The sequence below is a fragment of the Scyliorhinus torazame genome, chromosome 3 (assembly GCF_047496885.1).
Source record: "Scyliorhinus torazame isolate Kashiwa2021f chromosome 3, sScyTor2.1, whole genome shotgun sequence".
Classification (NCBI taxonomy): domain Eukaryota; kingdom Metazoa; phylum Chordata; class Chondrichthyes; order Carcharhiniformes; family Scyliorhinidae; genus Scyliorhinus; species Scyliorhinus torazame.
Genome location: NC_092709.1, coordinates 314,806,890 through 314,822,418, shown reverse-complemented (window position 1 = coordinate 314,822,418; position 15,529 = coordinate 314,806,890). Strand labels below are relative to the sequence as shown.

The 15,529-nt window shown below is 46.5% G+C and overlaps 1 protein-coding gene across 2 annotated transcripts in view; it reads left to right on the top strand.

Annotated features, from left to right (window-relative positions):
• Window positions 1–15,529, top strand: part of polr1a (RNA polymerase I subunit A) — a 169,260-nt gene that overhangs the window by 13,310 nt on the left and 140,421 nt on the right. For both annotated transcript variants that reach the window (XM_072497568.1, XM_072497569.1), the window contains exons 6-11: window positions 7,630–7,754; window positions 9,666–9,752; window positions 10,616–10,724; window positions 11,273–11,447; window positions 13,300–13,470; window positions 14,528–14,650. In XM_072497568.1, the coding sequence (XP_072353669.1) occupies window positions 7,630–7,754; window positions 9,666–9,752; window positions 10,616–10,724; window positions 11,273–11,447; window positions 13,300–13,470; window positions 14,528–14,650 (790 nt within the window). The remainder of the gene's footprint in view (window positions 1–7,629; window positions 7,755–9,665; window positions 9,753–10,615; window positions 10,725–11,272; window positions 11,448–13,299; window positions 13,471–14,527; window positions 14,651–15,529) is intronic.

Here is a 15,529-nt window from a genome sequence, read left to right as displayed (position 1 = left end):
TCTATCTTGGTAAGAATCTAATTTCTTCACTTTGCCCGTTTAAATGAGGGTATAATTGAATTATAATTCATGGAGAAATGAGATGTGGGTGCAAGTAAAGGAGGTGTTGGGGAGCTATAGCATAGGAAGGGAGTTAGGAACTGCGAGGAAGCATGTCAGCTTCTGCCACCAGAAAGATCTCCACTTCATCAAGGATCAATGTGCAAAGAGAATTGTGCCGTCTCCTAGAAGCGGCCCTGTAAGTAAATGTGATGCCGGCACTTCAGTTGCTCCACTTGAGGTCAAATAGTTCAGCACAGGGCAGCACATTGGTGCAGTGGTTAGCGCTGTTGTCTCACGCCGCCGAGGTCCCTGGTTTGATCCCGGCTCTGGGTCACTGTCCGTGTGGCGTTTGCACATTCTCCTCGTGTTTGCGTGGGTTACGCCCCCACAACCCAAAGATGTGCAGGCTAGGTGGATTGGCCACGCTAAATTGCCCCTTAATTGGAAAAATGAATTGGGTACTCTAAATTTATATTAAAAAAATAGTTCAGCACAAATTAGTTAATTAAACCTTGCATCTTTGTGCCTTTTACTACTTCGTCACAGGGATCGCATGGGAATTTATTCTAATAGCTCTGCTGTTATTTATATCTCTGCTGGATTGCAATTTGCCTTAAAGAATCCAGTGGTTACTATTACTAACAAAGCACCAGTTTATTAGGAGTAATTTAGTTCTAGAAATAAGGGGTGGGATTTTCCAGTCCCTTCTTCCCTGAGACTGGAAATTCCTGCCCAAATTCAACACGTCTTTCAATGGTCCATCAAATTTTCCGTCCCGCCCGCAATGATTCCTGCGGCGGGTGGGATTGGAAAATCTATCCCAAGGTGTTCATTTTAAAAACAAAGATACGTTCTTAATTTCAGGGTTAAAGTTTGTTTATGCAGTGTGTAGCTGAACTGGAAGTTGCTGATTTGAAGGAAATGATTGAGGAAGAACCTTGGATTTATGGAGAGACCATTATGAGATGTGTGGCAGGAAGCTGTGTCAAAGTAGAATGGGAAGCCTTGCGGCTGTTGCAGGTGGCGTGCCAGTTGTGAAAAATTTTGAGTAGACAGGATATGGATATTGGGAATGGTGAAAGCACAGTGAAGGTGGAGATCTAGCAGTAGATGGTGGGCAGACAAACATCAGAGGATTTCAAAAAATGGAAGAATGCAGGATTCTTAAAGGCATGTAAAATAGTGTTCAGCTTGGAGACACAGCAATAAAGAAAGCTGCTTTGAGAGAGTAAAAGTCCTTCCTACTGAGTCTATATCTTTTGTAAATTAACTCTTAGTTCAGTGGTTGTGTCCTCTCTTTAAATTCTTTCACTGGATGTGGGATTCGCTGGCAAGGCCAACCTTTATTGCTCGTCCCCAATTGCCCTTGAGAAGGTGGTAGTGAGCTGCCTTCTTGAACCGCTGCAGTCCATGTGGTGTAAGAACATGTACAGTGCTGGTAAAGGGGAAGTTCCAGGATTTTGACTCCGTAACAGTGAAGGAACAGTTGTTATGTTACCAAGTCAGCATGGTGTGGGTCTTGGAGGGGAGCTTGCAGGTGGTGATGTTCCCATGTATCTGCTGTCCTCCACCTTCTAGGTGGTCGAGGTTGTGGGTTTGGAAGATGCTGTTGAAGGAGCCTTGGTGAAATGCTGCACTGCATCTTGCAGATGTATCTTTTGCTGTGTCTGCTGCTACCGCAGTGATGTAAGGAGCCACAGAGTTTAGCATGGAGAGTATATAGGTTTCAGTTTGTGGTCAGGCCTGTGCTGTTATTGAGAAGTCAAGCACCTTGGAATGACGATTTAATTCCAGGATACAATTGTGCAAGATGATGTGTGACTGCATTCTTGGGAGCCTGAGATATGTAGCTCGGGGAGAAATATAAAAGAGTAAAGAGAAAATATAAAGAAAATTAGGGCGAGTTGCACCCTCTTCAAATTCATATTAATGGTTTTTAGAAAAAGCACAGAAAAATTACTGATCTGAAGCAGTTTGATGTTTGTTTCCATTTTTTTAAAAAAATATATTTTATTGAAATTTTTCGTTCACAATTTTTTCCCCTTACACATCAAACATAAAGAAAATTAACAGTACATGTAACATGATAACCACAATCTAATAAAAAGTAACTAACCAACATGGTAAACTAATCAATTAACATAAAATGAAACTTCCCCCTCCTCCCTGGGTTGCTGCTGCTAGTCATCTATCTTCCCTCTATCGTTCCGCTAGGTAGTCGAGGAATGGTTGCCACCTTCTAGTGAGCCCTTGAGCCGATCCTCTCAGTGCAAACTTAATCTGCTCCAGTTTTATGAACCCCGCCATATCGTTTATCCAGGCCTCCAGTCCGGGGGGTTTCGCTTCCTTCCACATGAGTAAAATCCTACGCCGGGCTACTAGGGACGCAAAGGCAACGACATCGGCCTCTTTCGCCTCCTGCACTCCCGGCTCATCCGCAACTCCAAATAAAGCTAACCCCCAGCCTGGTTTGACCCGGACCTTCACCACCTTCAAAATCACTCCCGTCACTCCCCTCCAATACCCCTCCAGTGCCGGGCACAACCAAAACATATGTGTGTGGTTTGCCGGGCTTCCGCCGCACTTCCCACACTTGTCCTCCACTCCGAAGAACCTGCTCAACCTTGCTCCCGTTATGTGTGCTCTATGTAGCACCTTAAATTGAATCAGGCTAAGCCTGGCACACGAGGAAGAGGAATTTACCCTGCTTAGGGCATTAGCCCACAGACCCTCCTCTATCTCCTCCCTGAGCTCTTCTTCCCACTTTCCTTTTAGTTCGCCCACCAGCTCCTCCCCTCTTCTCTCATCTCTCGGTATATCTCTGACACCTTGCCCTCCCCGACCCACACCCCCGAGAGCATTCTATCCTGGATCCCCTGTGTCGGGAGCAATGGAAATTCCCTCACCTGTTGTCTTGTGAATGCCCTCACCTGCATATACCTAAAGAAATTTCCCCGGGGCAGCTTATACTTTTCCTCCAACGCTCCCAAGCTCGCAAACGTCCCGTCTATAAATAAATCTCCCACCCTCCTAATTCCCAACTGGTGCCAGCTCTGGAATCCTCCATCCATCCTCCCTGGGGCAAACCTATGGTTGTTCCTGATTGGGGACCCCACCAGGGCTCCCAGCACACCTCTCTGTCGCCTCCATTGTCCCCAGATATTTAATGTTGCCGCCACCACTGGGTTTGTGGTAAATTATTTTGGTGAGAACGGTAGTGGCGCCGTCACCAGCGCCTCTAGACTCGTCCCTTTACAGGACTTTCTCTCTAGTCTTTTCCACGCCGCTCCCTCACCCTCCATCATCCATCTACGTATCATTGCCACATTGGCGGCCCAATAGTAGTCGCCCAAATTCGGCAGCGCCAGTCCCCCTCTATCTCTGCTACGTTGTAAGAACCCCCTCCTTACCCTCGGAACTTTCCCTGCCCACACGAAGCTCGTGATGCTCCTGTCTATTTTTTTAAAGAAGGCCTTAGTGATCAGTATAGGGAGACATTGGAATACAAATAGGAACCTCGGGAGGACCATCATCTTAATTGCCTGCACTCTGCCCGCCAGTGACAGTGGCTGCATGTCCCACCTCTTGAAGTCCTCTTCCATTTGTTCCACCAGTCGTGTCAGATTAAGTCTGTGCAAGGTTCCCCAGCTCCTGGCTATCTGAATCCCCAGGTATCGAAAGTTACTTTCCACTTTCCTTAAAGGCAGGCCATCTATCCCTCTACTCTGGTCCCCAGGGTGTATCACGAAAAGTTCACTCTTCCCAAGTTAAGCCTATATCCCGAGAAATCTCCGAACTCCCTCAATATCTGCATGACCTCTGTCATCCCCCCCACTGGGTCCGTCACATACAACAGTAGGTCATCCGCGTAGAGTGACACTCTGTGTTCTTCTCCCCCTCTAATCACCCCTCTCCATTTCCTGGAGTCTCTCAGCGCCATGGCCAGTGGTTCAATTGCCAACGCGAACAGTAATGGAGATAGCGGGCATCCCTGTCTCGTTCCCCTGTATAGTCGGAAATACTCCGATCTTTGCCGACCCGTGACCACACTTGCCGATGGGGCCCCATAGAGGAGTTTGACCCAGCTAATAAACCCGTTCCCGAACCTCCTCAGCACCTCCCATAGGTACTCCCACTCCACCCTGTCAAATGCCTTCTCTGCATCCATTGCCGCCACTATCTCTGCCTCCCCCTCTACTGGGGGCATCATTATCACCCCTAGTAGCCGTCGCACGTTGACATTTAGTTGTCTCCCCTTTACGAATCCTGTCTGGTCTTCGTGCACCACCCCCGGGACACAGTCCTCTATCCTCGATGCCAGCACCTTTGCTAGCAATTTGGAGTCCACATCTAATAATGAAATAGGCCTATAGGACCAGCACTGCAGCGCATATTTATATCCCGCTTCAAAATTAGCGATATCGTCGCCTCCGGCATTGTCGGGGATAGAGTCCCTCCTTCCCTGGCCTCGTTAAAAGTCCTCACCAACAGCGGGGCCAGCAGGTCCACATATTTTCTATAAAATTCCACCGGGAACCCATCTGGTCCCGGTGCCTTCCCTGCCTGCATGTTCCCCAGCCCCTTGGTAACCTCGTCCACCCAAATTGGTGCCCCCAGGCCTTCCACCTCCTGCTCCTTCACCCTCGGGAACCTTAATTGGTCCAGAAACTGCCGCATCTCCTCTTTTCCCTCCGGGGGGTTGGGACCTATAAAGTCTTTCGTAAAAGGTCTTAAACACCCCGTTTATCTTCCCTGCTCTCCGCACCGTAGCTCCCTTTTCGTCTATAATTCCCCCTATCTCCCTCGCCGCTGTCCTCTTTCGCAGCTGATGGGCCAACAGGCGACTAGCCTTTTCCCCATATTCATACCTCATCCCCTGTGCCTTCCTCCACAGCACCTCCGCCCTCCTGGTGGTCAGAAGGTCGAACTCCGTCTGGAGTCGTCGTCTCTCCCTGTACAGTCCCTCCTCCGGGGTCTCCGCAAATTCTCTGTCCACCCTTAAGATCTCCCCCAGTAATCTTTCCTTGGCCTCTGTTTTCCCTTTGTGGGCCCTGATGGAGATCAGCTCTCCTCTGACCACCGCCTTTAGTGCTTCCCATACCACTCCCACTCGGACCTCCCCATCGTCATTGGCCTCCAGGTACCTCTCGATACATCCCCGCACTCTTCCACAGACTCCCTCATCCGCCAACAATCCCACATCTAATCGCCAGAGTGCACGCTGCTCCCTCTCCTCTCCTAGTTCCAGGTCCACCCAATGTGGGGCATATTCCGAAATAGCTCTGGCTGAATACTCAGTTTCTTCCACCCTCGAGATCAACGACCTTCCCAAAACAAAAAAATCTATCCGGGAGTACACCTTATGAACATGGGAGAAGAAGGAAAACTCCCTGGCCCTCGGTCTAAGAAATCGCCATGGATCCACTCCCCCCATTTGGTCCATAAACCCCTTAAGCACCTTGGCCGCTGCCGGCCTTCTTCCGGTCTTAGATCTGGATCTATCTAACCCTGGGTCCAGCACGGTGTTGAAGTCTCCCCCCATTATCAAGTTTCCTAACTCCAGGTCCGGTATACGTCCCAGCATCCGCCTCATAAATCCCTCATCATCCCAATTCGGGGCATATATGTTAACCAACACAACCTCCATTCCCTCCAGCCTGCCACTCACCATTTCATATCTGCCTCCACTATCTGCTACAATGCTCCTTGCTTCGAATGATACCCGTTTCCCCACCAGTATGGCCACCCCTCTATTCTTTGCATCCAGCCCTGAATGGAACACCTGTCCCACCCATCCTTTCCTTAACCTAACTTGGTCCGCCACCTTCAGGTGCGTCTCCTGAAGCATAGCCACGTCTGCCCTCAGTCCTTTCAAGTACGCGAGCACTCGGGCCCTTTTAATCGGTCCATTTACGCCTCTCACATTCCACGTGATCAGCCTCACTAGGGGGCTATCTGCCCCCTTCCCGTGTCGACTAGCCATCACCCTCTCTAGGCCAGTCCCACGTCCCGATTCCGCGCTCCCACCCGTTCCCCAGGTGGCGCATTCCAGCCCCGACCACCCTTTCTTTCGCCAGTTCCTCTTTGATTTCTGCAGCAGCAACCCAGTTATCCCCCCCCCCCCACCACCACCGCTAGATCCCCCTCTAGCGTGATTGCTCCCCCCATATTACTTCCGCAAGTCAGCTGACTTCAGCTGACCCCGGCTTCTCCTGCTCACTCCTTGACCCCCCCGTGTGGGGAACTCCCATCTACCTTGCGCCTATCTTCCCGCCATCATCTTTCTGGCGCGGGAACATCTCTGTAGCTGACCTGCCCCTTGTGGCGCAGCTCCCTCTCCCACCCCACTCCCATTCCTCATCCTCCGCCTATGTCTCTTCTTTCCCCCCCCCCACCGGCGCCCACATTTCTTAGTGTCCCCCCCTTCCCAATTTACATCTCTATATACATCGACAGTGACATTTCCCTCTAATATCAGTCCCTCAGTTCCGATCCAATTTCTCATCTTTAATAAAGGTCCATGCTTCTTCCGCCGTCTCGAAGTAGTGATGTCTCTCCTGGTACGTGACCCATAGTCGCGCCGGCTGCAGCATCCCGAACTTCATCTTGTGTAACACCTCCTTGGCTCGATTAAAACTCGCCCTCCTTCTCGCCACCTCCGCACTCCAATCCTGGTACACCCGTACCACTACATTCTCCCATCTGCTACTCCGTACCTTTTTGGCCCATCTCAGAACCACTTCTCTATCATTAAAGCAGTGAAATTGCACGATTGTCGCCCTAGGTGGTTCTCCCGCCTTTGGTCTCCTCGCAGGGACCCGATGAGCCCCCTCCACTTCTAAGGGGTCCGAAGGGGCCTCAGCTCCCATCAGCGAGCTTAGCATCGTGCTCACGTAAGCCCCGCAGTCCGCTCCTTCCACTCCCTCAGGGAGACCCAGGATCCGAAGGTTCTTCCTTCGTGCTCTGTTTTCTAGGGCCTCAATCCTTTCAATGCACTTTTTGTGGAGCGCCTCGTGCGTCTGTGTTTTGACCGCCAGGCCCAGGATCTCGTCCTCATTATCCGTCACCTTCTGCTCCACCACGCGGAGCTCTGTCTCCTGGGTCCATTGTGCCTCCTTAAGCCCCTCAATTGCCTGTAGCATCGGGGTCAGCACCTCCTTCTTAAGTAGCTCCACACACCGTCTTAAAAATTCGTCTTGATCGGGCCCCCATGTCGCCTGGGCTTTCTCCGCCGCCATCTTGCTTCTTTTTCCTTTCTGTCCCTATCGTCGAGGATTCCTCGCGATGTAACCGCCGCCGCAGATATTTTTCTCTTTCGTTGGGGGGGGACTCCCTATTAACTCACCCCACACCGGGTTTCGTCGTGAGAAAATTTCCCGTTGGGGCTCTTAAAAGAGCCCGAAGGTCCGTTGGAGCTGGAGCCGCCGAAACGTGCGGCTTAGCTGGGCATCGCTGCAACCGGAAGTCCGTTTGTTTCCATTTAACCATCAGAAACATGTAATTGTAATTTTTGATTGTTTGCTGAGTAGAATGTGATGATAATGAAGTTTTGCAATTCATAAACATTTGTGTTTATTTTAACTCTAGAGCTGGCAAATCAACTGTGCGGAAGGAACACAACAGTAAACTAATAGTGACGTATCCCACAGCTGCTTTGAAAGTCAAAGGGAAAAAAAATACAGACTCAGACTCAGTGTTGGAAGACAGTGGAGGTAAGTCTGCATTGAAACGGACCTGTGCACCACATCTTCCACACAGCTGATGAGCATGGTGGGAGCAGTGCTCCCTGGTAATGTTAAATTATATAGGTCCATTAGAAAGTGTGGATTTGCCTGTACCTGTAGTGTGCTATAACCGGCATGAATCTCCAGTGCTGTGAGGCTTATCTGATCGACGCGTTCTTACTTTAATTTGTTGGGCAGTTGGATTCTCGACCTTACCTCGGAGTTACATTAAAGTAAAATTCTGCAGATGCCGGATATCTGAAACAAAAACAGAAAATGCTGGAAATACTCAGCGTGCCTGCCCTGAAACATTATGTTTCTCTCTCCACAGATGCTGCTAGACCAGCAGACTATTTCTGGTATTTTCTGCATTTATTCCAGAGTAATGCTTTCTCACTGCGTACCTGAGGCCATTTGCACTGACCTGGAAGCAATAGTTTGATTGTAGCTTTAATAACTGGCTTTTGTTCTGATTTTCAGTCTTTGGCTAGCCAGTTCCTTTATTAGTTTCAAAATACTTAGCATTACCTATTTGAATATTACTCCGACAATACCGAAGTGGGAGATGGTGAAACCATGTTGTTTAGTTTGTTCTATTCCTTTGTTATTTTTTAGTTTGCATGTGGTACTTCCAGCTACATGTGTAGCTTTTTAAAAAAAATATTTTTTTATTCTCCTTTTTCACATTTTCTCCCAAATTTACACCCAACAATAAACAATAATCAGTAACGAATGTAATGTCAATCCCCATATCAATAACAACGGTCCCATCCTCCCACCAAACCCCGAAACATTAACCCACATGTTAACACAAACAAATGACAAAGAGGAATCAGGAATCACCCATAGTCACCATTAACAGGAATCACCCATAGTCTCCCACCAACCCTCCCAGCCCCCAACCCCCCTAATGTTCGATGTGATCCAATTCTCGAAAGTGCATAATGAATAACGCACATGAATTGTAGAATCCCTCCATCTTTCCCCTCAGTTCAAATTTGACCTTTTCAAGCGTCAGGAATTCCAACAGGTTCCCCCTCCACGCCAGGGCCCAGGGTAGAGAAGTTGATCTCCACCCTAACAGGATCCACCTTCGGGCAATCAATGAGGCGAAGGTTACAACATCTGCCACTGCCCCCGTTTAGCTATCTGTGTAGCTTTAGGTATTAAATCGAGGCCTTGTTTATCTGATAGCATGAGTGCAAAATAGCCCATGGCGTGTTGTTGAAGAATAGCAGGTGGTTCTCTTGGTCAACATCCACCCTGCAACCAATGCCATGAAAACAGATCGACAACATCAAGAGCAATCTGAATTTGTATTGCCCCTAAAGATGTAATCTGAAAAATGGACAAACAACCTAAGGAGATGCTAGGAAATGTGATTCCAAAACCTTGTGAAAGGAGAGGAATAAGTGGAGCAGCAAAGGGGTTTAGGGATTCAGCTCCAAAATATGGATCCTAGGAAGCTGAAGCCAATGGTGGGGATGAAGATGGTGACCTCATAACAAGGGGCTCAATGGAGAGGTCAGGACGGACAGGCGGGTGGCGAAGGAGTTTTATAGCCTGGTAAAGTTGCAGAGGTATGTGTTGGTGAGGCTGGAAATGGGTTTTAAAATGAGGAAGCGAAGCCACTGCTGGAGATGCACTGGCTATGATCGAATAGGTAAGAGTTGATTAACTGGCCATTTATCGCATTACTGTTTGTGGGAAGTTGCCGGGTACATATTTGTTTCATTTTCCTATATCACAATAAGTACACTTCCAAAAGCAATTCATTAGCTGTGAAGTTAATTGCCACATGCTGAGAATGCATTTTTTAAATGCAAGTTCTTACTGTTTTTGTCTCTGTCATGCACTTGTGAGCTGACATTTATTATTTTATTTGTACCTTTTGACAAGGTCTTGATGATTCTCTATTTGGAAAACGAGGATTTCTGACTCCCTCCACTGCCAAAGACCACATGGTGGAATTATGGGAAAATGAAGGTAAATATTTTATGAGTGCATTTAGGGGAATCAAAAACCAAAGAGGGAGGAAAGAACAATATTATGTATAAAAGATACTTGGGGAATGTGCTGGAGGTAGAGCCGTAACAAATCTTTGATTCTGTGACTAGCTTTTTAAAATTCTAGGTTTGCTTTAATGAACTGAATTTAAATTTCACCAGCTGCCATGGTGGGATTTGAATCCATGTCCCCAGAGCATTAATCTGGGCCAGTGAATTAGGAGTTTGCACGTTCTCCCCGTGTCTGCGTGGGCTCCGGGTGCTCCGGTTTCCTCCCACAGTCCAAAGATGTGCAAGTTAGGTGGATTGGCCATGATAAATTGCCCTTAGTGACCAAAAAAAAAGGTTAGGAGGGGTTATTGGGTTACAGTGATAGGGTGGAAGTGAGGGCTTAAGTGGTTCGGTGCAGACTCGATGGGCCGAATGGCTTCCTTCTGCACTGTATGTTCTATAGTCCAAAGATGTTACCACTATCTCCCCGCCAAGTTAGTGTTTGCACCATGCATGTGCACAATTAACTGGTTTGGTATGTTCAGATTAGCTCATGCAGGGCTCTTGGAGTCAACATAGATAGGAGACATTCATATCATCAGTTTGAACTGGATTCAAACTTGCACCTCAACAGCCTAAAACTGATGCACCCTCCCTGTGTAACAAGGAGGGTGGACAGTTTTTAGACATAAACGCTGAAATTGAAGTGCGACTTTAGAAATTCAAAAGCAATTTTACTGACAATCCTTTGACAGTTTATGATGCACATGTTATGAATGCCCAGGGAAATAATGGTGTATCTAAAATATGAAAACATCATCCTTCTTTAAATCAATCCTTCATTTTGATTAGGCTTCTTCCTGAAATATCTGTTTCCTGGCTTGAGAATATGTCAAAATACAAAGACATGCTGGAACCTGGACATGTTCTTCCTCGATGCTGTTGTTGTGCCTCCTTCCAGGTAAGATATTTCGAAGGGAGAATTTGTCCTGTCAAATTGCATTATAGTATCTTAAAGTGGTGACTTAATTTAACTATTTTCATTAAAAAAGACATTTATTAGTTGCAAGTCCACAGTCCTTGGAGTTATTTGTAATTTTTTAACTTTGCTTTGTTGCTGTAAAGACATTTTTTTTGTCAAAGATTTTTGTTTGGACTCATCAGGACAATCCGCAAGAATATCGATGTATGGGAAACAACTTCTTTTTACTGTATGAGACAAGGCTGCTGATTGGTTGATAAAGTGGATTCTGATATGTAGAGGCCTCTGGCACTCCTCTTGTACAGTATAAATTTGTTGGTTCCTGCTAGTTGTTCTGATGAATGCAAGGTAAAAAGCTTTGATTAAGAAAATCTATTTTTTTTAGCCGCACTCCCAAGTTATATACAACTCAACAGCTAAAGTAGTTGTTATGATGGAGACGAGAAACCTTTCTTGGGCTCTTGGCCACAAACGATTTCCAGCATGGTTCACGTTTCTATTTTCCCTTTTTGTTTTGCAATTGGTAGGTTTCGTCCAATTAATCGGCTTGGAGACCAAATGTTCACCAATGGTCAAACAGTTAATCTACAAGCAGTGATGAAAGATGTTCAGGTGATACACAAGCTTCTGGCTCTAATGGCACAAGAGCAGATCAAGACAGTGCAGTCTGTTCAGACTGAGGATATATTAAATACACAGGAGGTAAGAACACAGACTTGATTTCTTTTTAAGATTGTTTAAATAAATGAAAGCTTAAAGATTGGTAACAAAGTCCATTTTAACAACTGCTGGACGGCTTTGCATTGTGCACTGATGGAACAGTGCCGTGACTTATACAAAATGACTTGAGTATAACAAGACTTGTGGTCCAATGTGTCAAATCTACCCCACAAAATCTATTGGGCTGGATTCACCGTTTCTGAGGCTAAATGTTTACGCTAGTGGAGGAACTGGCGTTTTACGAAAGTAAAATCGGCGCCTCGCCCTCGCCTATCCTGCGAGCTGTGAGGGGAGGGCAGCCGCGCCTAGTATAACTCTATGGCTCAAGTCCGTGTCGGTGTCCTCGGCGCTGCTCGGCACCTGGGACTGTGGCTGAGGGCCTACCCCATCACCAGCGGCTCCTGTAAGACACAAGACAAGACACATGATTAAACCACAGGCTGAAGGTTGTGGGGGGGTGGTGGAGCAGTGTCTGGGGGGTGTTATGGGTGTGTGGGGGTTGGTGTCAGCAGCACGGTGCTGCCTACTCACCCTGGCCACCCCAAGGAGGTCGTGCAGTTTGTTCCTGCCTGCTATAGACCTGGCTCCTTCCATTAATTACATAATTTCTATTCCACTAACTGGGTTATGACCATTTTACTAAGGCTAACCACAACCCCATAATTATCTGAACCCAGGGAATCTTATTTCTATAAACACAATTCCTGTAAACAATGTACGTGGTTGGAATGAATGATGATCTTACTTTTATGACATCTTAATTGCACCTTCTGCAGGCACAGTGTATGGAAACCTTAACCTAGTTTCTTTAATAATCTTACTGCAGCAGATATATATACCTGAACTCGGGCATTAAAAACATTATTACAAAACGTAAAATGCAAAATTTAAAAATAACAATTTCTTGCATTCATCACAACAGGAAGCAGTGTTTGTTGCCTGAGCGGAGAATCCTGCCGCCATCTGAGGGGGAAGTCATGCCTCGGAGAGCAAGTGGTCAATCTGATTGGCCATCAGCTCTGTAGTCCCAACTTCACTAAGTTCAGCAATGACCGAGGCTGGGACTAAAGACAGTCTCTGAGCAAAGGGAGGTTATGGAGCCAGACTTAAATTTATGTGTTGTTGGGGCCTGGGAAGCAGACCCTAGCAATGGTGGTGAGGGAGTTTGCGGGTGCCAGGTTTGAGAGGCCACAGAGTGTTGGGGGGTGGGGTGGTTATGATCTTGGCGCGGCAGGTGAACAGGAGCCCCCCAAAGGAGATTCAGCCCCTCCCTTGTCCAACACCAGTCCACGCCCTAAATCCTGCCGGGCTAGCTACTCGGCCTGACCCCCCCCCCCCCCCCCCCCCCCACCATCTCCTGTGGGTAAAATAGAGTTGGAGCGAGACACTTTAATGGCTTCAATCCGTTGGAACGCGTTGCCAGGGGAGGTTGTCGAAGCACGTACATTAACGGCTTTCAAAAAGCATCTCAAAAAACACATGGATAAGATGGGGACAGGGATACGGCATTAGGAAGTGCTGAGGGTTTTGGCCGAGGGTGGTATCATGACCAGTACAGGCTTGGAGGGCCGATGGGCCTGTTCCTGTGCGATATTGTTCTTTGTTCAGTTGGCCCATGGGCATGTGGGCTGCCTGATGTTACCGTAAAAGAAACATTACAGCCAAAACAAAATGCTGCAGGTGCCAGAAATCTGAAATGAAAACAGATGATGTCAGAAACACTCAGCAGATCTGGCGGCATCTGTGGAGAGAGGAATAGAGCTAGTGTTTCAGGTTGATGACCGTCCATCAGTGAAGTGACAGACTTTACTAACACCATTTGCTCAACTTTCAGGCGGAAGACGTGTCAGCTAGGATGGACCTTGCCTTCTTAGGTGGTATCCCTGGGCAGACATTGACAGACAAACTCCACAGTGCCTGGATACACCTTCAGAGCCACGTCAATATTGTTTTTGACAGTGATATGGACAAACTGATTACTGACAAGTTTCCAGGTATCCGTCAGGTATGCTAGAAATTGAAGCGATTGTTGCATTCTATCGTGCTCCTTTAATTGGATTGCTTGTACCAAACATAACATTAGATTTCTTTTTAGAAATATTTAATAACAAGCTTCTCAGAACAGTCGTCAGGCTGCAGTAGTTGTTCTTGTTGGTGATCGTAGCTATCAAAAAATGAGCATGTCACTGTTGCAGCTCTTAAAACTGATCATTAAAGCAAGAAGAAATCTAAGAAAGGCATTGGTGAGACCATGATTTTATTGAATGGAGGAGCAGCCTCTACTGCTAATTCGTATGATCGTATGGCTATTATCAAGCCATTTGGTGCAAATAACTGGGTTAACAAAAATTAAGAAAGGCCGTTGTTTTCAGTTAAGAAGGGTATCCAGGGGAAATCTAATATTCCTTATGCTATCTAATTGCCTTTCTCCTGTAAAATATTTTTATTAAGATGCTGAGTAATCTTTGATATACTGTTTAAAGTGAATCTGACTATATGATTCCTGTTTGCTTTTTTGAATTGGGTGTTCAAATTACACTCAGTGTGATTTATAAGCTCGATACCATTGTGTTTTAAGTCAAACTAACAATTTTGTTATTTAGCTGATCTCTGCTGGGGGAAGCAACAAATAGGGAGCTGCAGTTATCCCCAGTAGCAGAGAAGTCATCCTTTTTTCTTTGTTCACATTCACTGGTTCCTGCTGCTCCAGGGACATTGGGTAATGACAGTGTCCTGGGGGCTATCTTCCTGTGCCAAGTTTGACAACCTGTGTGTGATGTCAGTGAGAGGAATCCCAGTTAGGCTGAGTACCAGAGACAACCTGAACCGTATCCAGTTGTAGCAGGGGTGGTCAGTGAGGTTATCAGCAAATAAAATCCAAATGCCTGGATTTACAATTTTATTACATATTCTCTTCAGAGTGGAAGGGTGGATTGGCTGAGGTTAACATGCATGGGTTAACACATGTGACGTGAGCTTTCCTTTTCCTAATGATGCATGGGTTAACACATGTGACGTGAGCTTTCCTTTTCCTAATGATTCTCCCCCTTTCTTGAACTCAGATCCTGGAAAAGAAGGATGGTCTCTTCCGCAAGCACATGATGGGAAAACGTGTGGATTATGCAGCCCGTTCAGTTATCTGCCCCGACATGTACATCAATACCAATGAGATTGGTGTCCCAATGGTAAACTCTTTATTGATTTGGATATGTCCTAGTAAATAAGCAAGGGTGCCCAAGGCTTGCTTGTGCGTTAAGCGATGTTGGAGAAAGAATGGATCAGGATTTTCCAGTACAAACTAGAATGCTGGTTTCCTTGAAAAACAGGCGAAAGGGGCAGTAGATTATTTATTGTTCAAGGGTATGGGGGAAAGGGCATGAGAATGGCACAAAGGCATATTGCTCAATTTGGCGAGTGTCGCGACTGGGCTAGTGTGCCGTCAATTTCACCCTCACTTGACTCGGAGTCGGAACACAGGTGAAATTAGATTTTATTTAAAATACCCGAGGTCCTTGGCTGAGCCCAAATAAATTACAGTCAGCTGGTTTGTAACTTTAACACAAGTAACCTTTTATTATGTACAGTATAATAATTAGACTGACAACTATCTGCTCCCCCTTTCCCAACCCCCCTGGCCTCTCCTCTGCAAACATAAGAGCTGGGAACACAATGTCCTGACAAGCAGGCTGCTTCAGCTTGAGTCTTCTGCTTAAAGGCACATTCTGATTATGGGTCCATGGACCAAAAATAATGAAATAAAAGTGGGAACAAAGGCAATAATAGGAAGGACTCTTGCGAGAACCAGAGCGCAGGCATTTTAAGCCGAGTGGCCGCCTTCAGCACTGTAACGATTCTGTGAAGTGCGAATGTGATCCGAAAATACAGGGACAAAAATCCTACCTATTATAAATAAATCTTGATTCATTCAGTCACCATAACCAGTATCTCAAATTATCATGTGTGAGATAAATTGAGATACCACCAGAGGGAGCCTGCTACTACAGCCTAAATACCTTCTTCAATTGTCATAGATACAAACAAGAATGTGAAGCATTTGTTCCATT